This window comes from Staurois parvus, unplaced genomic scaffold (genome assembly GCF_062004578.1).
Source record: "Staurois parvus isolate SC_StPar_1 unplaced genomic scaffold, SC_StPar_1.0 ptg000678l, whole genome shotgun sequence".
Lineage (NCBI taxonomy): Eukaryota > Metazoa > Chordata > Amphibia > Anura > Ranidae > Staurois > Staurois parvus.
The window spans coordinates 458,363-483,881 of record NW_028318474.1 but is presented as its reverse complement, the minus strand read 5'-3'; the positions used below and the strand labels follow the sequence as shown (position 1 = coordinate 483,881).

General features: G+C 44.6%; 1 protein-coding gene across 2 annotated transcripts in view; it reads right to left on the bottom strand.

The window, feature by feature from the left end:
- TNFRSF21 (TNF receptor superfamily member 21) overlaps positions 1–25,519 on the bottom strand; it is a 180,580-nt gene that overhangs the window by 14,322 nt on the left and 140,739 nt on the right. For both annotated transcript variants that reach the window (XM_089652266.1, XM_089652267.1), the window contains exon 5: positions 8,043–8,265. In XM_089652266.1, the coding sequence (XP_089508392.1) occupies positions 8,043–8,265 (223 nt within the window). The remainder of the gene's footprint in view (positions 1–8,042; positions 8,266–25,519) is intronic.

The following is a 25,519-nucleotide window of genomic DNA, read 5'->3' as shown; positions in this document are numbered from 1 at the left end:
TCTGGAGTTGCAGGTTTCAACAGAGATACGTGGAACACTGGGTGTATGCGGAAGGATTCAGGTTGTGCCAATTCGCAGGCAACCTCGTGATCTTTCGTTTTACCGGAAACGGACCTATGAACTTAGGTGCCAACTTCTTTGATGGACAGGCCATTCTCAGGTTGGTTGTTGCTAACCACACCTGATCTCCTGGGTGTATGACCAATTCCCCCTTTCTCCTTTTTTTGAATGCTTTTTTGTTATCCTCCTGGGCCTTTGTTACTGCTTCTTGTAGTAATTTGTTGTTAGATGTGAAGAAACTTACGGCATCCTGAGCTGCTGGCAGTGGGTTTTCTGGAATCAGATCGGGAAGGAAAGTGGGGTGGAACCCATAGTTGGCTTAAAATGGTGACTGTTTGGTGGCGGAGTGGTTTGTGTTATTATATGCAAATTCTGCTAACAGTAAGAGGGCCAACCAATCGTCCTGCAGGAAAGAGGTATAGCACCTGAGGTACTGCTCCAACGTCTGGTTGGTTCACTCTGTCTGCCCATTCATCTGCAGGTGGTATGCCGAGGAAAATGACAGCTTGATCTCTAGTATTTCACACAGGGCTCTCCAAAACGTTGATGTGAATTGGACTCCTCGGTCTGATACAATGTTCCTAGGGACTCCATGGAGCCTTACTACTTCTTTGATGAAGAGCTGAGCGGTTTAGGAGCAGAGGGTATGTTTTTGAGCGGCAGAAAGTGAGCGATCTAGGATAGGGGGGTCTACCACCACGAATATTGCAGTGTGGTTTTGAGAAGGTGGCAGTTCTACGATAAAGTCCATAGACACCATACTCCGTGGTCTGTCGGGCACTGGTAAGGGTCGTAGTAGGCCCCAAGCTTTGCTCCGTGTAGGCTTATTCCTGTTGCATATGGTGCAGGTTTTAACGTAGACTTCACAGTCCTTGGCCATACTTGGCCACCAAAATGTGCGTTGGGTTAGCTCTAGCGCCTTGCTTATTCCGAAGTGTCCGGCCAATGGATGGTCGTGACAGTAGTCCAAGACCAGGGTTCGAGCTTCTTCGGGAACCACAATTTGTTCCCCCTTCCATATCAACCCTTCCTTGTTTTGTACCGAGACTCCAGGTGGGTTAGGGGCCCCCATGGATGCGGCTTGTAGCTTGGACAAGAGCTCTGACTGTAAGAGCAGGAAGTTACCTGCTGGTAGAATGGTATCGGGTTTAGGGACTTCCTTGGGGTCTTCAAACATTCGTGACAGGGCGTCGGGTTTTGTGTTCATGGAGCCAGGCCGGTAGGTTATGTGAAACGAGAACCTCGAGAAAAAAACAGCGCCCATCTAGCTTGTCGTGGTCTAAGGCGCTTAGCTGTTCTGGAGGTACTCCAAATTTTTGTGGTCGGTGTAGACCAAGACTGGGTGTGGGGCTCCTTCCAGGAGGTACCTCCACTCTTCTAGTGCGGCTTTAATGGCCAGGAGTTCCCGATCCTCAATATCGTAATTTCTCTCTGCCGGAGTGAGTTTCCTGGAGAAGAAGGCTACTGGGTGCATGAGGTCTTTCACGCCTCCTCTTTGGGACAGGATAGCTCCAACTGCATTTTCGGATGCATCTACCTCCAGAATGTAGGGCCAGGATGCATCTGGGTGACTTAAGATGGGGGCAGCCGTGAACAACTTTTTCAGGGTCTCGAAGGCCGTCTGTGCTTCTGGTGTCCAATGAAAGCGCATTCCTGCTTTGGTAAGTTGAGTGATGGGTGCGACCAGGCCTGAGAAATTCTTAATGAATTTTCTATAGAAGTTCGCAAAGCCAATAAAGCGCTGCACACCTTTTTTATCTGCTGGGACTGGCCATTCCAAAATTGCTGAGACTTTGTGGATCCATTGTAATAAAAGATGTTGTAGTGAGCGCGACTTAAATACAAAAAGTGTATCGATGTGTATACACAAAAACGTTAGTGAGCAGCTGATACATCGAAAAGGTAACCAAGTAAAACCTCCAAATCGAACATATATATTAAATAAATGGTGCAGCGCTAAATACTAGAGCACAGTTAATACACACAATATATGAACATGCATGATATCACTCTCAGGGTGATCAATAAATACAAAAGTTCAATGTAATAGTGCGGATCATGGAGAGATCCCAATTCAAGGTGAGTGGACGTCCTGATCCAAGGTGTGATGGTAGGTGTGATCACACAAATAGGTGAAAAACGCACTCACCAGATGTGCGTTTAATATACGCAATATGCAATCCTGCGTCACCAGGCCATAAAACGATCATCAGATCCCAGATCAGATTGTACCCAGATCACCATCCCAGTTCCACAGAAGTGAAGTCATCTGAAACCGCTCCCAGGTATCACCACCAGGGTCCTGAGTCCTCCAGATGGGCACTGCGAATGATAGCACTCACACAGAGTGCCCAATAAGAGACCTCATAGCGTGATACTGCTTTAGATGCTTTTATTCAGGGTTGGTTGGTGTGGGGTACATAAAAAGATTAACCAAAAAGTTTACTGACCATATGCATTCCTAGGTAGTTAGGTGTCCTGCTGCTGCCCCCACTGACGCGTTTCGTGCGATGCACGTATTCATAGGGTCCAGGGCTAGCCAGGACATCCTCATCAGCGCTATTTATAGATGTAAATGGCAAATTTGCCTAATACGGCCGCCATTTTCTCGGCTATCCGCGCATGCGCAGAACGCCGGCGTAGTCTTCCCGCGCTACTGCGCATGCGCGAGCGATCGACGCCATTTTGTCGTAGATCGCGGATGCGATCTACAGCAGGAAGTCTCCTACAGTGCGGCGCCATTTTGTTCACTAATTTAAAAGGATTTCACCCCTGCAGAAAATGTGTTATCTGTCGATGCAGTAAATATACTAATAAGAGCAATCATTTTATTTCCACAACGAGGGGTAAACAATATGACATGGATGATTTTATAACTTGTACTAGTAGATTCGTGGTATACTTGCTCCAATGTCCGTGCAACCTCCAATATGTCGGGCGTACTACCAGACGCCTTAGAGACAGACTGAAGGAGCACGTTAATAACATCAAAAAGGGATACAAAGACCACTCCTTGTCACAGCATTATAAGATCCATCACAATAGTGATCCCTCGTCACTCAAATTCATGGGCATAGGCATTGTAAATGCCCATTGGCGAGGAACAAATAGAAAACGGGCGGTATCTCAGCTCGAATCGCGGTGGATCTATGAACTTGGGTCCTTGCACCCCAAGGGATTGAATATAGATTTCGATCTAAATTGCTTTTTAGACAATAGATAACAGAAGGATGAAGTATACCTACCCTTTTGGGTCCATACAGATATATATAGATTTTTACTTGAATTATTATGAACATTTTAGGATTAAACACCATATTAATATGAATATAACCATACACATGTTATTAACATACAACAATCGGGCCAATTTCCTGTTATTATTTTAATGAAGTGTCTCTTCTCATTTCCCGTCATCTTTTTTAAGGCGTTTTTAATTGGCGTTTTTAATAGTTAATTTTTAATATTCGATATGAAATATTAATTGTGATATATGGATTTAGTATCATATTATTTTAATCATGTGTTTTCATTATGTAATCATGAGATTTTGGATTGTATTTTAGTTTTTGACCATATGTTTTCATATATATATTTATATACATTAACTGCTAATTTAAATTGTACACATATATTGTATTTATATATTTCTGTCTGACCATATATTTTAGTGCTATTTATATTTGTATACTCATAGAGAATATTTATGCTGATTTAATCCCTTACCTGATTTGATTTCAGCAAAATAGAATGGAGTTTATGTAATATTATATAGGTTTTTATATATATATATATATATATATATATATATATATATATATATATATATATATATATATATATATATATATATATATAATTCTGAGCGACTTCCAGGTCTTCTAAATTTATAATTGGTTCCTAAAGAATATCCCCTGTGCACTGAATCTGAGCCTAGGAGTGTGAGCAATCTCTCTTCTCAGTTTGCACAGGGGTGCTATTGTAACGGCTTTTTGGCTGTATAAATCCTGAGCAGTTAATACTGCTCCTATATCCCTTTACATGCCAACAAAATGGCGCCGCACTGTAGGAGACTTCCTGCTGTAGATCGCATCCGCGATCTACGACAAAATGGCGCAGATCGCTCGCGCATGCGCAGTAGCGCAGGAAGACGACGCCGGCGTTCTGCGCATGCGCGGATAGCCGAGAAAATGGCGGCCGTATTAGGCAAATTTGCCATTTACATCTATAAATAGCGCTGATGAGGATGTCCTGGCTAGCCCTGGACCCTATGAATACGTGCATCGCACGAAACGCGTCAGAGGGGGAGCAGCAGCAGGACACCTAACTACCTAGGAATGCATATGGTCAGTAAACTTTTTGGTTAATCTTTTTATGTACCCCACACCAACCAACCCTGAATAAAAGCATCTAAAGCAGTATCACGCTATGAGGTCTCTTATTGGGCACTCTGTGTGAGTGCTATCATTCGCAGTGCCCATCTGGAGGACTCAGGACCCTGGTGGTCATACCTGGTAGCGGTTTCAGATGACTTCACTTCTGTGGAACCGGGATGGTGATCTGGGTACAATCTGATCTGGGATCTGATGATCGTTTTATGGCCTGGTGACGCAGGATTGCATATTGCGTATATTAAAACGCACATCTGGTGAGTGCGTTTTTCACCTATTTGTGTGATCACACCTACCATCACACCTTGGATCAGGACGTCCACTCACCTTGAATTGGGATCTCTCCATGATCCGCACTATTACATTGAACTTTTGTATTTATTGATCACCCTGAGAGTGATATCATGCATGTTCATATATTGTGTGTATTAACTGTGCTCTAGTATTTAGCGCTGCGCCATTTATTTAATATATTTGTGGATCCATTGCAATTCCTGAGGTGGAGATGATTAATCCCAAGAACTGAATACTGTCTTGCTCGAAGCAACATTTCTCCACTTTGGCAAACAGTCCGTGCTGGCGAAGTCACTCCAATACGTTTCTAACATGACCTCGATGTGCTTCTAGGGATAAGAAGATTAGGATGTCATCAAGGTAGACGATCACGAAGATGTCCAAATAATCCTTGAAGATGTCATTGACAAAGTGTTGGAAGGTGGCTGGGGCATTGCACAACCCGAATGGCATCACTAGTTGCTCAAAGTGCCCAAATCGGGTGCGGAAGGCTGTTTTCCACTCATCCCCTTCCCGGATACAGACCAAGTTGTAGGCGCCCCTGAGGTCCAGCTTCGTAAAAGATAGAGGCCGCCTTTAGTCTCTGGAATAGTTCGGTGACCAGGGGGAGCAGGTAGTGGTTCTTAACTGTGATTTTATTTATTTCCCAGTAGCCCACACAGGGTCTCAGCGACTGATCTTTCTTTTCAACAAAGAAGATTCCGGCACCCCCGGGGGATGTGGACGGACAAATCCTTTTTTGAGGCTCTCCTCGATGTACTCTTTCAAGGCTCCTAACTCCCGTTCAGATAGAGGGAAGATTCGGCCAAACGGAATCTCAGAACCCTGTAGGAAGTCGATTGGGCAATCATATGCCCGATGTGGGAGAAGGATGTCCACTCCCCGTGGACTAAACACATCCAGATAGGAGTGGTAGGCCAAAGGAATAGCCTGGGCTAATTCTTCCTCCGTGGTTACACAGCACAGGGACTGCGTGGCTCTGGGAGTCTCAAGGAAACAGTGTTCCTGGCAATAAGGGGACGTAAACTGAATTGTACCCGTTTTCCAGTCAATGTGAGGATCATGGGCTCGTAGCCAAGGAAGTCCCAGGATTACTGGAAACAGGGGGGACGCGACGGCGTCCAAACGGAGGAACTCCTGATGGCGTCCAGCTATCGTAGTGTGGATCGGCGAGGTCTCTCAATCTACTAATCCAGACTTTATCTGGGACCCGTCTGCCAAAAATATGTTCAGAACCTGCTCTTTGGTCTGCAACGGAATCTGCTGGTGAGCTGCAAAGCCAAGGTCAATGAAGTAGCTACAGGCTCCCGAATCAATGTCCATCACCGGTACAAGCCTTCCGGGAAGCTGGAAAGAGATAGGCACAGCTAAGTGAGTTGCGTTGTTGAGGCAGGGAGAAGACACAGCAGAAGCAACTGAAGCACACTTGCGCATCTTCTTGGGACAAAAATGGACTATATGGCCGGGTGCTCTGCAATATAAGCATAAGTTCAGCCGGCGTCTCTGGTGCTCTTCAAATGTCAGAGAGGGCCACATTACTCCGATCTGCATCGGTTCAGGTCCATCAGCCATTTCCTGACCTCGATTCCCACTTGGGGAAGTAGGTTGGAGCGGAACCCGGGGTAACAACCAGGTTGGCCTGGATTGTGGCGTGGCCCTTTCTTGCCGGCGTTCCCGCAGCCTGCGGTCAATTTGAATGGCCACTCGAATTAAATCCTCCAGCGTGTCGGGTATACCAACTCTGGCCAACTCATCCTTAAGGGGTTCAGACAAGCCCAGCCGAAATTGGTGACGCAGAGCTGCGTCGTTCCACTGTGTCCCCCCAATCCAGCGCCTGAATTCGGCCGCATTATCCTCCGCTGCTCGGCGGCTTTGTTGCATTGTATGTAGAGTCGCCTCGGCCGAAGTGGCTCGTTGCGGGTCGTCATACAGCTGTGACATTGCCTTGAAAAATAATGACACGGAGTCTAAGTGTGGGTGACGATCCTCCATCAAACGATGGGCCCAACCTTGAGGTTCCCCTTAGCGATATAACGAACCCCACCTTTATTGATTCGGAGGCAAAGGTTCGGGGTTGGAGGTCAAAGTAAAGCAGGCAGGAGTTCTGGAAGGCCCTGAACTTCTTCCGATCCCCATTAAAACGCTCGGGCGTTGGTACTCGAGGTTCTGGTGGAGGGATGGTGAATACTGCTCTGGCGGAGGGTTCTGCGGGGTCCTGGGCCGGAGGTGCACCTGCCGTGGCGGATGGCGTGGCTGCTGGTGTGGTTAGAGTCTGGATACGCCCCTCCAGATGCGTGTACCCTTCTTGAAGTGTCTTTACTGCCTGAGTAAGTGCCGCCAGGTGTTGGCATATCTCATCCAGAGGTGAGGGACCTCTTCCTGGCTCAGTCATGGCCTTATGGTTCTGTCAGCAGCCGACTGGCAGTAGCCTCTAGAGGCCCACTGGCCGGAGTCCCTCAGGGTGCAAAGTCTAAGCCTCAGTCTGCTGGTTCACCAGAGCCCCTGATAGTGGGGATGGACTTGAAGCAGCCTGAGACCAGGTTGCGACCCCCAAGAAACACCAGCTGTGGTAGAGGCGGATGCCAATGGCGTAGGGCAGGTAAGAGCCAGATGTGAAGAGGTATGCGTGGTCAGACAGGCCGGGTTGGCAACAGCGGAGCAGACAGTATAGAGCGGCAGGCAAAAGAATAACAGGTCGCAAGCCGGGTTCAGTAACAGGAGGTCAGGCAATCAGGATTAGGCAGAGAATAGTCAGGACGAGCCAGGGGTCAGAGCAGGAGAAGACAGCAGTATCAGGAACAGGCTGGGTCGGCAACAAGGTAATCAGGAACACAGGAACAGGGAACAAGACCATAAGGCGATTTGGACATACACAGGGCTGATTTAAATAGGGCGCCCTATGCCCTCATTGGTGACAGGCGCGCGGACGCGATCGCGAGTGCGCGGCCGTCACGATAGTCTGTCTCAATGCTCACCGCCTAGTGCATGCTGGCGATCTGCGCACCTCTGAGCAGACGGGATCCCTGACAGACACTGTGCAGAACAAAGCATGGCAAGTCAGCAATGGGGAAATGATCTACACATCTACTACTTCACTGAAACCATTTTTTTTTTTCCCCCCACAACCCTCAAACCCACACAAACTGTATGTATATATGAGGTGTCCCACAGCTCTAACTTGAACATAATGATACACAGCAGCATATTTACCTTTCCTACCCTTTCACCATCATTATGTACATGATTATAGTACTATGGTATATTTTATTCACAGAGTGGAAAAGCCTATATCATTACCTTTGGTTATAAATGAGCCTGTTCTGCTAAGGGCAGAGGAGCCACTAGAGGTGGAGTCACAGCGAAGGAGAGGTTCAGACTCATCGGCGAAAAAGCCTTTACCCTTGTCTAGAGGGGAGGGCTCTGTAGGTGGTGCAGCTGGGTCTGGAGCCTTGAGGCAGGTATCAGGAGCTGGCATTGGCTGGGTAGAGTTCACTTGGAGAGTAAGCTTCTCATCTTCGATCTAGGAGGAGAAGAAGAAAAAAAATGTCACGTACTTAAAGTTTATTTTGTTATTTTCGAACTAGTCACGCGTCTATTCTCCATCCAAATATTTTTTTTATCATGCACAGCCTGTATTTTATGAATACACAAATATGTAGCTCTGTTTGGTAGCCTATGTGAGTGGTGCAAGTCCCAAGAACTCTTGTGGCAGTTGATTGCTAAAGTCTGTACTAAACCTCACCCATTTCCTTTCCATTTTGCTGGCTTCCAACCCGAGCTGCTAAAACCCTTCGTAATAATTAGCTATCAGTAATGCTACATTCCCTTCTGGACCGAGACACAGCCACTGCAGGAAGGTCATGAGGGTTCAGCTAAACCACAGATCTTGACCATTATTTCTTACAGGTACTTGTATAACGCCATTAATTTACACAGCGCTTTACACATATAAATTGTACATTCACATCAGTCCCTGCCCTCAAGGCGTGTACAATCTAAGGTCCCTAACTCACCATTAACAGCCATTATGACTGCTCCACCTCAGCTTCATTCCTGGGTTAGGAGCTGCTGGTAGGTATGCATTACAGAGCCCCATTAGCATGCTAGGAGGCTAAAATGAAAGGACAGTTGGTGCAGTTGGAGGAAATAGGAAAATAAGTGAGGTTAGTATAGACGTTGGGTCCACTTTAAGGAAAGCAGCTGTGAAAATTTGCAGATGTCCAAAAACAAGTAGGAATAGAACATACTTTAAGCATAACATCACAAAACCACCTCAGTCTAAATGAAAAACATTTTGTACAACTTTATTTGCTGAGCCGGCTACATCTTTAAAAATATTACCCGTGTGTGGCTTTGTCTCTGATTAGCTGATTTCCTATACAAGACTCCTGGAATAATTTACTGCCTGTGCCTCCTCTGGTTTAAGGAGTCAGTGGGAGGTTTGCTGTACCCGGGCCTGTCTCCACCTTTGCCATTCCATTCTCTAAGTACAGTAAGAAGGAGGATCGAGCATTTGTGTGATAATGGTTGTTCTACAAATCGGAGATTTATTGTTGGAGTGTAAGGGTTAGGTTAAGGATATCAGTAGGGATAGGATTAAGCGTTATAGTTAGGTTAACTGTTAAGGATTAATTTTCAGGGTGCTAAAATAGGGGATGGAGGGAAGTTAAGGCTTCATTTATATAGGTGGTGATTATGTCCAGCTTCCGTGTTGTTTCAGTCTCTGTTGGCCCATGTTTCTTTACACTCTTCTGGTGGGCCCAAACCATTAAACTGAATGGCTTAGCTTGGCCCGAGCAAAGCTCAAGCCAGCATAGTCAATGCTGTGGAACCCTGAATAGTGTACTGAGCTGTTTTACTACATACACCCTTTTAAACCTAAAGGCTGGAGGGCGTTTGGAAAGTGTTGAGAGCACCTGGCAAGCATCCTCTTCTGGTGACTGCACCTAGGTGTTAATGACATAAGTGGCTTGTAGGTCTGTGGTAGCAATGGACTGGGAAGAGCCTGAATTATATTATATATACACTGCATATTTAGATTGTAAGCTCCATGAGCAGGACCCTGCAGAGTTTTTTGTTCCTGATTCTGAACTGCTCTGCTATGAAATCCTTAGAAGGAGTAGTTGCACAGGTTCTGTTTATTGAATTCTTACCTATGTGATTAAGGACCTATGTTGATGGGCTTTGGGCTTGGGTTGGTCATTCAGTTTGAGATGCTTCTGAGATCATACAGAACTCACTGCCAGGTCTGTGACTTGTAGTGGACTTCCGTCTGACCTGTACTCAACATGCTTCAAGCAGGTTTTGCAATCCCATAGACTTGTTTTTGAATGCAAAACCTACTTGAAGCAACCAAAAGCCCCTCTACATAGGACATAACCATTATGAGAACCTCAGGAACAGTAAGCAGGTACAGCTTTGTGGCTATTAGTATGAAGCCCTGTTAAGATGCAAACGTTGCTTAGCTTTTCAATAGCTGTCTGTTAAAGAAGCCAAGTTCAAAGCAGTACATTAGATCCAGCTCAATGTTATCTGAAGGTTGCCATTATTGCTTGACGTGATGGCTGCCTGGTCACAGGAATTAGAGGACACTGAAGGTAATGGTTAACTAGAGAGAAGGGCAGCAGAGCTGTCAATCACAGTGAGCAGGCACGGTAGCAGGAGCAACTCTCCCCGTATCAGAGAGGCTCAGTGTGTGCCCTGGCAGAAGTGCCTGCTGGAACATAGTGTGAATACTAATATCAGCCATAAATGAAGATATAAAAAACACTTAAAGTGAACTTGTACCTTGGCTACAGAAGGCAAACTAACAGGTTTACTTTATAGCAGGCAGAGTAAGCACCCTTTACTTACCTTTCCATTATTCCCCTGCAGCCAATAGGCTGACAGAACACAGTACCAGGGGCTGAACTCTAACTGCCTGTTCACATATATGCGGACTGGATGTGGTTTGAACCGCATCCAATCCGCATGACATGTGAAATACCATTGCTTCCTATGGTGCCTGTTCATATACGTCTGGTACACGTCCAGTGCGGATTCAATGTGGTTTAAGAAAAAATAAATAAAGAGTCATGTCCGATTTCTGAGCAGTGCGTTCCGGTGTGGATTACAGGCTTTTGACTTCTATGGGAACCATTCCTAAACCGTTTATCTGTGAGCAGAGTAAGATCCTGAGTTAATCCTGTCCTGAACCTGATGTAAACCTGATATGGACCGGTGAACAACTACTGTATCAATTAGCTGTGAAACCTGAGCTTCAATCAGCACATGTGTGAATCAGCACAGGCCAACCAGATCTATATCAAAATAAGCATTGTATTATTGCATCAGAACATAGATCTATGCCTGTGAACAGTGCTCTGTAACTTTAAACCTTTTTACATGTGCATATTCACGCTTGCCTGTGCTTGCCAGTACACAGTACTGCGACCAGGCTGTTACTACCAACCAAAAAGATGATAGAGTGGAGGTCACACACACACTTTAGTCCTCAGCTGTTGTGATTTATTCATGTTCGATCCTTTGCCGCCAGAGAGCGACACTGCTGCAAAATGCCCTAGGGAGATCTCTGTTCTGAAAGACGTTAAAGACAAATTCTATATCACTTGTACATTTAGTCACTTGCCTGTATTTCCTTATGGCAAAAAACAATGACGCTGAATACTAAGGACAGAACAACTATTACGCTTGAAGTATTTTTTTTTTTAAGTTAGCTCAGCACATGACTTTTATATCAGAACATACATCTGCAGGAAAATTGCATGTTGCTAGTCTGCAATTTTTCTAGAATGCCACTTTTACACCGCATGACCGTGTCCACAAAGACAGAGGAGCTTACATCATTCAGAGCAGATATTAATGACACCGGCTATAAGCAAAAAGGAGTGGGAGTCATAAGACCAGGGACAGTCAGCTCACCAATAGATAATCATTTATCTTATGTCATGCAGACCATACTGTAATCAGATCAAAGGCTTAATTGGGCGGCACTATCCCTCCCACTGCAGCATACAATCAGATATTCCTCAGCTGAAATAAAAAAGCACCCATCACACCATGCCTTACCATTATGTGTGTCAGTGTGATCTGGTGCCATTTTTTTTTTTTTTTTAACAAAAACAAGGTGTTTTATTGTATAAGGATAGTACAAAAACATTGCAACAGATACACAATGCAAACATTTGACGTGGTAGTTCTAGTACAAAACAGATGAGCATGAATATATTGCATAACATCCAATGTAGGACAAAAGGAAAGGAGAAGCCGAGCAAACTGCTCACAACAATCATGGAAAATCAGTCCAATATTGCCTATGTACAGGCAGTGTGAGGGTATAGGCAGCAGCAGAAAACAAATATCCAGAGAAGTAGAAGAAAAGAAGGAAAAGGGGGAGAAGGAAAGGGGAGAAGGAAAGGAAAGGGGAGAAGGAAAGGAAAGGGGAGAAGGAAAGGAAAGGGGAGAAGGAAAGGAAAGGGGAGAAGGAAAGGAAAGGGGAGAAGGAAAGGAAAGGGGAGAAGGAAAGGAAAGGGGAGAAGGAAAGGAAAGGAGAGAAGGAAAGGAAAGGAGAGAAGGAAAGGAAAGGAGAGAAGGAAAGGAAAGGAGAGAAGGAAAGGAAAGGAGAGAAGGAAAGGAAAGAAGGAGAAGGAAAGGAGAGAAGGAAAGGAAAGGAGAGAAGGAAAGGAGAGAAGGAAAGGAAAGGGGAGAAGGAAAGGAAAGGAGAGAAGGAAAGGAAAGGGGAGAAGGAAAGGGGAGAAGGAAAGAAAGGGGAGAAGGAAAGGAAAGGGGAGAAGGAAAGGAAAGGGGAGAAGGAAAGGAAAGGGGAGAAGGAAAGGAAAGGAGAGAAGGAAAGGAGAGAAGGAAAGGAAAGGAGAGAAGGAAAGGAGAGAAGGAAAGGAAAGGGGAGAAGGAAAGGAGAGAAGGAAAGGAAAGGGGAGAAGGAAAGGAAAGGGGAGAAGGAAAGGAAAGGAAAGGGGAGAAGGAAAGGAAAGGGGAGAAGGAAAGGAAAGGGGAGAAGGAAAGGGGAGAAGGAAAGGAAAGGGGAGAAGGAAAGGAAAGGAAAGGGGAGAAGGAAAGGAAAGGAGAGAAGGAAAGGAAAGGAGAGAAGGAAAGGAAAGGAGAGAAGGAAAGGAGAGAAGGAAAGGAAAGGAGAGAAGGAAAGGAAAGGGGAGAAGGAAAGGAAAGGGGAGAAGGAAAGGAGAGAAGGAAAGGAAAGGGGAGAAGGAAAGGAAAGGGGAGAAGGAAAGGAAAGGAAAGGGAAAGGAAAGGGGAGAAGGAAAGGAAAGGAAAGGGGAGAAGGAAAGAAGGAAAGGAAAGGGGAGAAGGAAAGGAAAGGGGAGAAGGAAAGGAAAGGGGAGAAGGAAAGGAAAGGGGAGAAGGAAAGGAAAGGGGAGAAGGAAAGGAAAGGGGAGAAGGAAAGGAAAGGGGAGAAGGAAAGGAAAGGGGAGAAGGAAAAGAAAGGGGAGAAGGAAAGAAAGGGGAGAAGGAAAAGAAAGGGGAGAAGGAAAGGAAAGGGGAGAAGGAAAGGAAAGGGGAGAAGGAAAGGAAAGGGGAGAAGGAAAGGAAAGGGGAGAAGGAAAGGAAAGGGGAGAAGGAAAGGAAAGGAGAGAAGGAAAGGAAAGGAGAGAAGGAAAGGAAAGGAGAGAAGGAAAGGAAAGGAGAGAAGGAAAGGAAAGGGGAGAAGGAAAGGAAAGGGGAGAAGGAAAGGAAAGGGGAGAAGGAAAGGAAAGGGGAGAAGGAAAGGAAAGGGGAGAAGGAAAAGAAAGGGGAGAAGGAAAGGAAAGGGGAGAAGGAAAGGAAAGGGGAGAAGGAAAGGAAAGGGGAGAAGGAAAGGAAAGGGGAGAAGGAAAGGAAAGGGGAGAAGGGAAGGAAAGGAGAGAAGGAAAGGAAAGGGGAGAAGGAAAGGGGAGAAGGAGAAGGAAAGGAGAGAAGGAAAGGAAAGGAGAGAAGGAAAGGAAAGGGGAGAAGGAAAGGAAAGGAAAGGAGAGAAGGAAAGGAAAGGAAAGGGGAGAAGGAAAGGAAAGGAAAGGGGAGAAGGAAAGGAAAGGAAAGGGGAGAAGAAAGGAAAGGGGAGAAGGAAAGGAAAGGAAAGGGGAGAAGGAAAGGAAAGGGGAGAAGGAAAGGAAAGGAAAGGGGAGAAGGAAAGGAAAGGGGAGAAGGAAAAGAAAGGGGAGAAGGAAAGGGGAGAAGGAAAGGAAAGGGGAGAAGGAAAGGAAAGGGGAGAGGAAAGGAAAGGGGAGAAGGAAAGGAAAGGGGAGAAGGGAAGGAAAGGAGAGAAGGAAAGGAAAGGGGAGAAGGAAAGGGGAGAAGGAGAAGGAAAGGAGAGAAGGAAAGGAAAGGAGAGAAGGAAAGGAAAGGGGGAGAAGGAAAGGAAAGGAAAGGGGAGAAGGAAAGGAAAGGAAAGGGGAGAAGGAAAGGAAAGGAAAGGGGAGAAGGAAAGGAAAGGAAAGGGGAGAAGGAAAGGAAAGGGGAGAAGGAAAGGAAAGGAAAGGGGGAGAAGGAAAGGAAAGGGGAGAAGGAAAGGAAAGGAAAGGGGAGAAGGAAAGGAAAGGGGAGAAGGAAAGGAAAGGGGAGAAGGAAAGGAAAGGAAAGGGGAGAAGGAAAGGAAAAGGAAGGGAGAAGGAAAGGAAGGAAAGGAAAGGGGAGAAGGAAAGGAAAGGAAAGGAAAGGGAGAAGGAAAGGAAAGGAAAGGAAAGGGGAGAATGAAAGGAAAGGAAAGGAAAGGGGAGAATGAAAGGAAAAGGAAAGAAAGGGAGAGAATGAAAGGAAAGGAAAGGAAAGGGGAGAAGGAAAGGAAAGGAAAGGGGAGAAGGAAAGGAAAGGAAAGGAAAGGGGAGAAGGAAAGGAAAGGAAAGGAAAGGGGAGAAGGAAAGGAAAGGAAAGGGGAGAAGGAAAGGAAAGGAAAGGGGAGAAGGAAAGGAAAGGAAAGGGGAGAAGGAAAGGAAAGGAAAGGAAAGGGAGAAGGAAAGGAAAGGGGAGAAGGAAAGGAAAGGGGGAAAGGAAAGGGGAGAAGGAAAGGAAAGGAAAGGAAAGGGGAGAAGGAAAGGGGGAAAGGAAGGGGAGAAAGGAAAGGAAAGGAAAGGAAAGGGGAGAAGGAAAGGGGGAAAGGAAAGGAAAGGGGGGAAAGGAAAGGAAAGGGGAGAAGGAAAGGAAAGGAAAGGGGAGAAGGAAAGGAAGGGGAGAAGGAAAGGAAAGGGGAGAAGGAAAGGAAAGGAAAGGGGAGAAGGAAAGGAAAGGGCAAAGGAAAGGGGAGAAGGAAAGGAAAGGGGCAAAGGAAAGGGGAGAAGGAAAGGAAAGGGGCAAAGGAAAGGGGAGAAGGAAAGGAAAGGGGAGAAGGAAAGGAAAGGAAAGGGGAGAAGGAAAGGAAAGGGGAGAAGGAAAGGAAAGGAAAGGGGAGAAGGAAAGGAAAGGGGAGAAGGAAAGGAAAGGGGAGAAGGAAAGGAAAGGGGAGAAGGAAAGGAAAGGAAAGGGGAGAAGGAAAGGAAAGGGGCAAAGGAAAGGAGAGAAGGAAAGGTGCAAAGGGAAGGGGCGAAGCAAAGGGAAGGGGCGAAGCAAAGGGAAGGGGCGAAGCAAAGGGAAGGGGCGAAGCAAAGGGAAGGGGCGAAGCAAAGGGAAGGGGCGAAGCAAAGGGAAGGGGCGAAGCAAAGGGAAGGGGCGAAGCAAAGGGAAGGGGCGAAGCAAAGCGAAGGGGTTTCGGAGACAAAAGGAAAAAAAAGAAAAGGGGGAGAAGGGAAGGAGAAGCTACTATAAGTCCCCACTAAGAATTCCTAGCAGAGGGTAATGGGCTACCACAGTCCCTCAGTGAGATGTCAAGGGGAGCCATACCTCATCATATTAATATAGTTAAGCTTGTACATTGCAAGGGCCACATCCACCGCCGATTCCCAGGATGACGTAACTGGGGGATCCGCAGAGTTCCACTTTATCTTGGTTGACTTGGTCGGAGCTGTACCGATTTCTAAAGTAGTACATGTACTACTTTTGGTGCAATTTGCAAAGACATCGGTGTCAGATATCTTGCAAATCGCACCTGAAATCGGCATCTTACTGTCAGGGCAGGAGCCGAGGAACGGACAGGCAGGCCTAACAATGTAACGCACTGGCTGACGACAACCACCACCCACAGACCGAAGTCCCTCAGGGCGCGGAGTCTAAGTCCCAGGCTGCCCTTCACCAGGGCCCCTGATGGTGGGGATGGACTTGACGCAGCCAGGAACCAGGTCGCGGCCCCCGAGACACCTCAGCTGCGGTAATGGCCGCCGCCAATGGCGTGTAGCTGGTGGAAGAGACAAAAGAGTAGTCAGACAGGCCGGGGTCAACAACAACAGGACAAAACAGTACAGGACAGCAGACGAGAATCACAGGTCACGAGCTGGGTTCAGCAACAGAGGGTCAGATCAAAGGCGAATACAAAGAATAGCCAAGTCACAAGCCGAATCAGATACCAGGAGAGTCACGAGAGTCAAAACAGAGTAATAGCGACACAAAGACACAAGACACAAGTGCAAAGAGCATGTGCGGGCCACAGGCTTATATGTCATCAGCCACGCCCCTCTGGGGGGTGGACCTCAGAGACCTGAAGGCATAAAAGGATTCCCACCATGCACAGCAGAATCCAAGATGGACACCAGCACATGGAGTAACATAACCTCAGGGAAAAGGTAGGTCCTTGACACTTACCCGACTTTGAACAAATTGTGCAACTTCACTGTAAGTCACACGATTTCAAAGTTGGGCTTGATGTGACCGGGGTGTAACTCTACATTAATGCCCCCAGAAATAGTTTGTTTAGGCTAGCTTGGCCCAAACAGACTATTTACTACACTAACAGGTGTGCCTGCTGGGAGCACGGTGTTAACTGTATGTGGCCTCAATTATGTGATTTGACTGCCCTCCAACCGCAAGTGTAAACTAGCTCATAAGCTTACCGTTTTCCTCCATTCCCTGTGAATGGACAGTGAAAAAAGCAGCAGAGTAATAATCTCACCTTCATGTCACTCTGCTCTCTCCTTCCTCCAAATTTCTGCTTGTTAGCACATGAGTACCGCAGCACAACTGCTGCACTGCCAGAGGCTGATATCAAGTCAAATTACTGTTAATTACACTGCTTGCATTAAAAAAAAAAAAAAAAAAAAAAAAGTAATGATGCATTCACGAACACAGAATGTGTTTCATTTGTGTGTTATATCTGCCTGGGGTTCAGCTTTACAATCCTTGCAATATCAGTCTTACCTGGACAGAATTTTTTTCTTTTAATGTAGAATTCACGTGATGGCATTAGAAGCAAAAGGGCATCGATTGGAGGTATAAGCGGTTTTTGCTACAGGGGTCCATTATGTGTCAGCCATAAAACTGCTGGGGCTCTCATTAACATACCAGCATGAAAAAAATATTTACACCCAACACAAAATTACTACAATTAAGCTCACACTAAGGCAAATGAATGGTGCTGCTTTTTTTTATAGGTATAAATTATAAAATAAAAAAAAAAAATAGAATTGTGGTAGCTTGACTTACAGCAAACCCTGGTAATACAAAGCTCTGCTTGTCTGCTTAAGATGAAAAACATGGCTGCAACTTTTTATGCTTTCAGGCTGCCGGAGGAAAATGTCATTATTGACTCAATTATGTACTGACTCGCTGAGCACCTGATTTAATACAGGAGCCTTTGTGAGGCTGGGAGCCTGTGTGCCAAGCAGACACAATTCATTATGAATGTGCCCAGCAAAATGTAGCTGTATGCCTGCTCCAGACGTACAGAATGGCTTATTGTCCGATCTCCCTATGCCGTCTGTTTTATCTCTATATCCTGATGTGCAGCAGAGCTACACGGCTGATTTCAAAGCAAAATCCAGCTGCTCACGCTGTACAACCAGAAAATTTCTCCAGGCTGCAACTGTGGGTAACTGCTAGACATGCTGCTGTTATTCCACACAAAAGGCACATTGCTTTATCTCTGGACCTATGCTACAACACGTGACTGTGACACAATCATGGCACAACTCAGTGGGGTGGGGCCTGAAACATCTGACAGCCAAACCGCTCATGTAACCTGTATGACCGATAGCCAAAATCCTAAAAAACTATTAAAACAGAACTCCACTTAAAAAAAAAAATCCCCAAAAACTAATAGCCCATAAAAGAAAAAAAAAAAAAAAAAGCTTCCCCACAGCTCCTTAATCTGGAGCTGGTCCCCCATAGTACTTTTCCTCAGTCTTTTGAATTGAATGATGGCCAGTCGTGATGAGCCAAATGTACCTGGGTTTGGTTCGGCAAACATGACTAAAGATCAGGTGCCAAATACTAAAACCAAGGACCTCTTCCCCACAACCCTGGCTCAGTGGTTGCGGGGGTTTATGGGCAGGGGCTTAATGGAATCTGGAAGCCCCCTTCAACAATTAGAAGGGGCACACAGATAGCACCCCCTATGTGAAAGAATACAGGATACACAGTACCCTCACCTATTTACAAAATAAAATGCAAAGTAAAAATACTGTTTTGGAATGTAACATTACACTATTGTACTAAAGAAGCAAAGAAAAAAAAAAAACCAAAAAAAAAAACTTTGAATAAAAAGATTTTCAACCCCCCCCCAAAAAAAATATCCCATGATGTACAGTAAATCCACTGTCAATCGGCAGCTGACCAGCCAAAAGAAAAAGAAAACTACCACCAACCTACATCAATTCCTGATGCTTCACTCCCACCTACTGACAGGTCCAGCAGATGACAAATGTCAAAAGTACTGGATCTCCAGGGTGACATACATGTGGTCCCAGCCAGCAACGTGCTAGTGATGTCATCGATCATATATGGGATCCCTTCTGGCACTCATTCCCCCCCCGTACATGCTACTGTCTGCCAACAAGGTTGAGATGACAGAATGTTTTTCTATTTTTTTTTCAAAATTCTAAGCTATGTATATAGGACCATACCTTGCCAAAATAATATGTAGCAGATAAAAATCTCTCAAATTAATTGGTTGCTATTACACTATATATAGGTCCCCTTGGAAGGTCCTTTTAATGGACCACTTACTATATTAAAAAGTGTTTTCTATTGGAAGCGTCAACAGCTGTACAGACAAGACTACATAATGTAAAAAATGTATGACCTTGTCAAGATGTGGTTATGTATGAATATATGATGTGAAATAAAAAACTTTCTAGATTTATCTTTATTGTACTCAGAACAAGACTCTGACACCTGATTAGAGTCATTCCACCCAAGTACCCCGGCACGGGGACATGCTAATGATTAACTTCATAATAGCCCAGTAGCAGGAAAACAACTTCTACAGCAGGCACCAGGCGGGAATAGAACATTCCTCAATGATGAGGCTGGGCAATAACGAACAGCTAGCAATGCAGCCATCTGCTCAAAAATTCATACAGGTGAGCAGTGTGAAATATTGACCTACCGTAAAGGTCAATAGCCTTATTAAGAGTAGTTTAAAGCATAGTTACAATATCAGCAGGGAAAAACCTGTTTTCTCTAATTACGGTACTTTGGAATCATTACAGTAGATTAATTAGTAATGAATATATTTCTGGTGCATGGGTCAAAAGGAACCAAAAAGGTTATTCATAGGAGAAAACCCCCCCCCCAAAAAAAACAAACAAACAAACAAAAAAAACCCCATAAAAACCCATTTCTAGCTAAAATAGAACTACCAAGCTTTAAAGTGTACCAACGAAAATAGAAAACGTATCAAAATGACACCTGGCCTTTTGCAGTGTAGGCAGTTCAAGGTCCTATCATGTCTGTTCAGCATTTTCTGTAATCATCTGGTAGCCCTGAAAATTGGGATGCAACGATATGCCACCAACTCGCAAAACCTCCAAAAAAGCCTTGAGGTACCTATATGCGTAACCAAAGAAAAAGGAGTAAACCGGGAGTCCCTAGACACCAAACTACTGAGAAACTACACAAAAATATGACTAGTTATGGACTCAACCGGAATAAGGGATTTGTGTATATATATATTGCAAAAAAAACAATGATTCAAAAAGGAAATGGTGGTCAATGCGCACACTTTGACAAAAACAAAGTATAAAAACAAAAAACACAAGAAATACCACACTCCACAGGTCCCAGAGAAAAATCCCCACAGGGGAATACCCACTAGAAATGGAATAGTTAATAGGGATGACTCTCCTCATAAGCAGCGACATTTGTTCCATACGACAAAATGTGCAAAGTTACATGTAAAATGATCCTGAAAGGAAAGTATGCTCGTATGCCTAATACATAATAACCTAACCAAGATCACCAGGAAATACCAAACACTGGACCACTCATACAATGGTTAGTGCAATCCAGGGCAGGATGTGATATTCAATGCAGCACTCCCCTCATACACTAGACACTTCAAACTGCAGTGAATGCAAACCAGGGGAGGACATAATGAGCCAAGTGGATCTCCCTCCTGCACTAAAGCATAAAATAATATGAAGTTGTAACAGCGTCCAGTCCCAAACAAAGCGACTACATGTAGTTCAGAGGAGGATATTGATATTATATGTGTAATAGCCTGCAACTCCCTCAGGCGCATTGCGGTGGGGCACCATCCAGGGGAGATTAGCAGGCCAAGATAATCTCCCTCATATATGACATGATATAGGCATCCTTGGTCCGGGACTCAGCTAGAAAATTCCTGGTGTATGTTTGGTAATCTTGGAAATAAATGTGCTCCAAATTTGGTTGAATGGGGTTGAAAACAGTAGATGGAGAATGCACTCCGTTTGTAAGGACAGTATTCAGCAGCCAAGCTATCTCCTGCAGGATTGACAGAGCAGAGCAACAAATATGCAGTCCCTTGAGTATAGGTGAACATGCCAACATGGAGACTCCTTTTATCAAAGATAATTGAATTGCAGCATGGCATGCACAGTGACGTATCATATGCAGAGTCAAATATTATTTGGAATAGACAATGTCCCTTTAATATATAGGAATGAACATGGTAGTCCCTCTGAGCATTCAATATGTGCAGCAACTCCCCCATCTAAAGTGGGATGGCCACAGCACATTCCCTTCCATATGCATGAAGATGAGCAAGGCAATCCCTTAAATGTGAATGAGCATGCCAGTGTGGAGACTCCTTTAACAGAAGTCATTTGAATTGTAACATAGCATGCACAATGACTTGTCATATGCAGAGTCGGCATTATTTAGAGGAGACACAGTCCCTTTAATACATAGAATTGCACATGGCAGACCTTCTGAGCATTCACAATGTGCAGCAACGCCTCAATCAAACGTGGAATGGCCACCACACACTCCCCTTCAAATGCATGAAGGTAAACAAGGCAGTTCCTTTGAACATTAAGCATTGATGCCACCAACCCCCATCAATGCTAGAACTACCTTCCCCCTCCAACGCCTAGCTAATGGCCAATTCCAGTGATGGGCAGCTTCATTAACCAACAGCGAGGTACAAACGGCAGGCATAGCTGGCTGTATCTCAGAGCGCCCCTGATTTTCCAGGTTACTGGGCACCCTTCTGAAAATCTAACAAGACTTGTGAACAAATACATCTTGTTTTTTTTCAGTTGTAACAGATTTGCTTTAAAGTGCATGTTTTCCTAAGTAAAAACAGAACTTTTCAGTACAAATTAACAAGAACTCTCTGGTTTTATGCTGGACACCAGCAATTGCCATCCCCAGGCACATGAGCATGCCCTTTCCACATTCCTCTACAATCCAGAAGGTCAAATTTATAGGGTTTGTCCATAAGTGTGTACAGTAAAGTGAAAGCGTCAGAAAAGCTAAAAGTGACATTTCAATTAGAGGTGCATCGAAACCCAAGAATGAAAAGTTATCATATTGCAGCTTGATGGCTGTATTTATTGATTTTGTGCTTTCTTCATCTTTACCTGGGGATTCAGCTAGTACACGTCCTGTACAAGTGTGACAACGCTCGTTCACAGTGCCGTATCTAAGGAGCACTTTAAAAATGTGTGAATCGTAATCTACTAGAATGAGACATCCCTGACTTCTTGCATCTCCCAAAGACTCAGAAGACCAGAATCCCAAGTTTCTGGATCTGTTGCCATTTGCCTTGGTGTGCTGGCTGTTTCCATCCACATTTGGGTATTCAAACATCCCTATTCTGTGTAAAAAAAAAAAAGAAAAAAAGAAGGATATAACAGCGACAGCAGAACTCCATTGTACTGGCTACAGCAAAAGTGTAAATCTAGGAACTGAAGCCCAAAAGATGTTATCAATAGAATTCCCCAAAAATATTGTATGGGAAAGTCTCAGGTGGTTTTATTCTTCATAGGCTACTGAACACTACATTCATTGTGTTAGGAGGACTGAGCCTAACTGCTCTTGAGTTGGAATGTCCAGTGGTAACATATACAGAAAGTCTCAGGGCTCATATAGATAGGCATTAAAAGGGGGAACTTGATATGCAGTTGTTAAAGGAGTACTAAAGTAGAATTCACGGTAATAAAGAGAATTCAACACTGATCCATAAGTATTATTGAAAATTTTCCTTTTTATTTTTTGTTTTATTTACTTGAAAAAAAATGTTCATTCCTGTGGCTGCAGCTGTTTTTTTGTTTTTTCAAGTATTTACAGCTCTTCATAACAGCCAGCAGGGGGGTTGTTATATAATCTTCCTGCAAAACTGCAACTCCCATGGTTCCTTGAAGTACCCCCAGTCACTGTACTGCTGTTCTGTCTGAGCCAGAGTGAAATAACCCACCCCAAGGAACCCTTTACTGATCTGCAGAGTAAAAGTCTGCATCATACAGCGGCCAGCAAGGAAGAACATGCATGTTTAATGGGATTCCACGGATGCGTTCTTTCATTTTCACTTCATCACTTACACTCTCTGCTCTCAGTGTATCTAAATAGGTGGCTACAAGCGGAGAGATTGAGAGAGAAAAATTAATTCAGATTTGGGGAGAAGACAAATGCAGATTGGGATCTCTGAATCGATTTGATGATGTTTATGGGGAGTAATGTACAAAAATTTTTTAGGAAATGGATGAAACTGATATTGAAACTTGAAGCATATGAATGTTTTATTTTTTTTGGCTAACTGCACTTTAATTATTCCCCAGATACTGGCTGGAGACTATTGAGAAAAACAACTCATGCACATGCAGGGTTTAGTTTGACATCAAACAAGCCTGATGCTATGTAATTGACAGGCAATAGTCACATGATTCTGCGTGTTGCACAGGGCAGCCCATTCACTTGAACTGGTTGCCCTATGCATGTTTGTTGCAGCTCCTGCTCCTTTTCGAACGACAAGCGTCATGGGATTTTTGAAAGGTGTGGTTTGCTGAGAGTTCCTGTTACGTGATAATTGCCAAGCAATTTTGCATTTCGGTCAGAATTGCAGCGAATTTGCCCACGGTCCAAAGGCCTGAGATGTGAACGGGGCCTAAATGTTGCAAGTAAAGTACATGGCTTCTCCCACTGAGTGAGCACTGAAGAGCCCTGTCTAAATGAGAGCAGGAGCTGGTTGCTCTTCTCCTTGACATCACAGGAAGGTAGTCTTACCGCAACCCAGTATGTTATAATACATGGAACACTTCTAATAAGTACCAGTTATGTAACCCTTCTAGCCAGACTCGGAGTTGTATAAATGAAGAGCTCTAAATACATGTTAAGGTGAAAGGTGGAGGACTGGAGTTTCTAAAATGCTTTATCAATTGCTGTCATCCTCTTCATATTCCAGACAGGTGGAAAGATATGAATAAATAATAAATTAGCCGTCTGATCTGCTGACCAGATAATCTGCTGACTGGTTCAAACCGTCCAGGCATATTGACAGTCTTCCACATTCTGCACAGCTACATTTGTCCACAGAGAGCATCTGTGTCCGTGCAGATCTGATTATTAACAGAGAGGAAAAAAAAGTATGTGCGCCAGAGGATCTACCAAAACTAAGCAATATGAGGACAAACCGAAAAAATGCCTTCCTTTTGTATCAAATCAGGCAGACCCTGGCACTATACAGCTCATGGTAGCTCTACGTGAGATTTTATAGTGTGTGGTCACTTAAAGAGGCAGTGGGACCTTAAATTAAAGCTCAACTCCGGGTAGATTGGAAATGATAAACTTTGTAGTTCTTCCTCCAGCTAGAGCATAATATATGCTAGTTTTGTCTACGGCGCACTGCTAAGCCGTGGTCTCCCTCTTCCGGGCCTCCAGCCAGTTGAAGACCCCTTAACCTTCCACAGGACCTCCCAGCTCCTATAGTCCCCCCAGTAACCCTAAGATTTTTCAGCCTCCATAGTGCCCCCCAACCTCCTATAGAGCTTCCCAGCCCCTACCAGTGCTTTCCAGTCTTCTGCAGACCTTCCAGCCCTCCACAGTGCCCTCAACCTCCAACAGTGTTCCCCTACCTCTCACAATGCTTCCCAGCACCCTCCAAAAGCCTCTTTCCCTACAGAGCCACCAAGTCTACCACAGAGTCCCATAACCTACTCCACAACCACCATCCTCCCCATAGTGAAACCCAGCCCCATCCTAAGCCTTCCAGAATTTCAATCTATGTTTTGCATACTTTTGTAGGAGTATAAATTTAAATCTTTACTGTTGGGGCATGGAAGATTTTAGAAGAATTTACATGGCCCTGGTCTCAAAAAGGTTGAGAAATACCGTTCTGGAGGATGACCTAAGACTGAAGACGTGTTGGTTAGTGTTGGACACTGGGGAAACAGTGATATCATGCAACAGTATTCAAGCCTGGATATCTACTGATCTTCCATATCCAGGACTGTTGGGTATTGTCAATTGCTGCGAGGAAGGAGTGGCAGGGGACCTTTGGCAAGGTGAGAATCAATGGGTCAGGGGGCAAAGACCCTGTCACCGTGCTCTGCATGGGTGAGGTGACAATGCCCCATAAAATGTCACTGTACTTGTCCCAGTATGTCAGAAAGCCAGCCAACAATAAGACTAAAACAGAGGAAGCCCCATCCTGGTTTGTGTCCAGGGACCAGTCTATTTTCCTCTGCAATGCAGGTGTCCTTGGCTGACAAGTACATTCTTAAAAAAAAAAAAAAAAAAATCCTGCTTATGAAATCTCCACTTATTTTGTACAATGAGAAATTACAAAACATTTTAAAATAATAATCCATGTAGGCTTAGGAACCACAATGCATAAAGACACGAAGCTCCAAGGTGTAATGGGCAAATTAGGTGGGAGCAGACAGAAGGGATAAAATGTGACAGGGAAGAGATTACAAAGCATGCCATCCATTCACAAACATTTAATGTATGTACTGATAAGGCCAGCTTCATCTTCTACTCATTGCATCTTTTATGATATTTCTTTTTCCTCTTTACCTTGATGCTTAAAACCGATTTTCAGACAGATACAGTGCATCCAGAAGGTATTCACAGCGCTTAACTTTTGCCACATTTTGTTATGTTACAGCCTTATTCCAAAATGGATTAAATTATTTTTTTCTTCAACATTCTACTAACAATACCCCATAATGACAACATGAAAGAAGTTCGTTTTGAAATCTTTGCAATTTATTAAAAATAAAAAAACCCATGTACATAAGTATTCACAGCCTTTGCTCAATACTTTGTTGAAGCACCTTTAGCACCAATTACAGCCTCAAGTAATTTTGAGCATGATGCTGCAAGCTTGGCACACCTATTTTTGGGTAATTTCTCCCATTCTTCTTTGCATTCCCTCTCAAGCTTCATCAGATTAGATGGGAAGCATCGGTGCACAGCCATTTTCAGATCTCTCCAGAGATGTTCAATCGGTTTTCAAGTCTGGGAAATTCCAGGACATT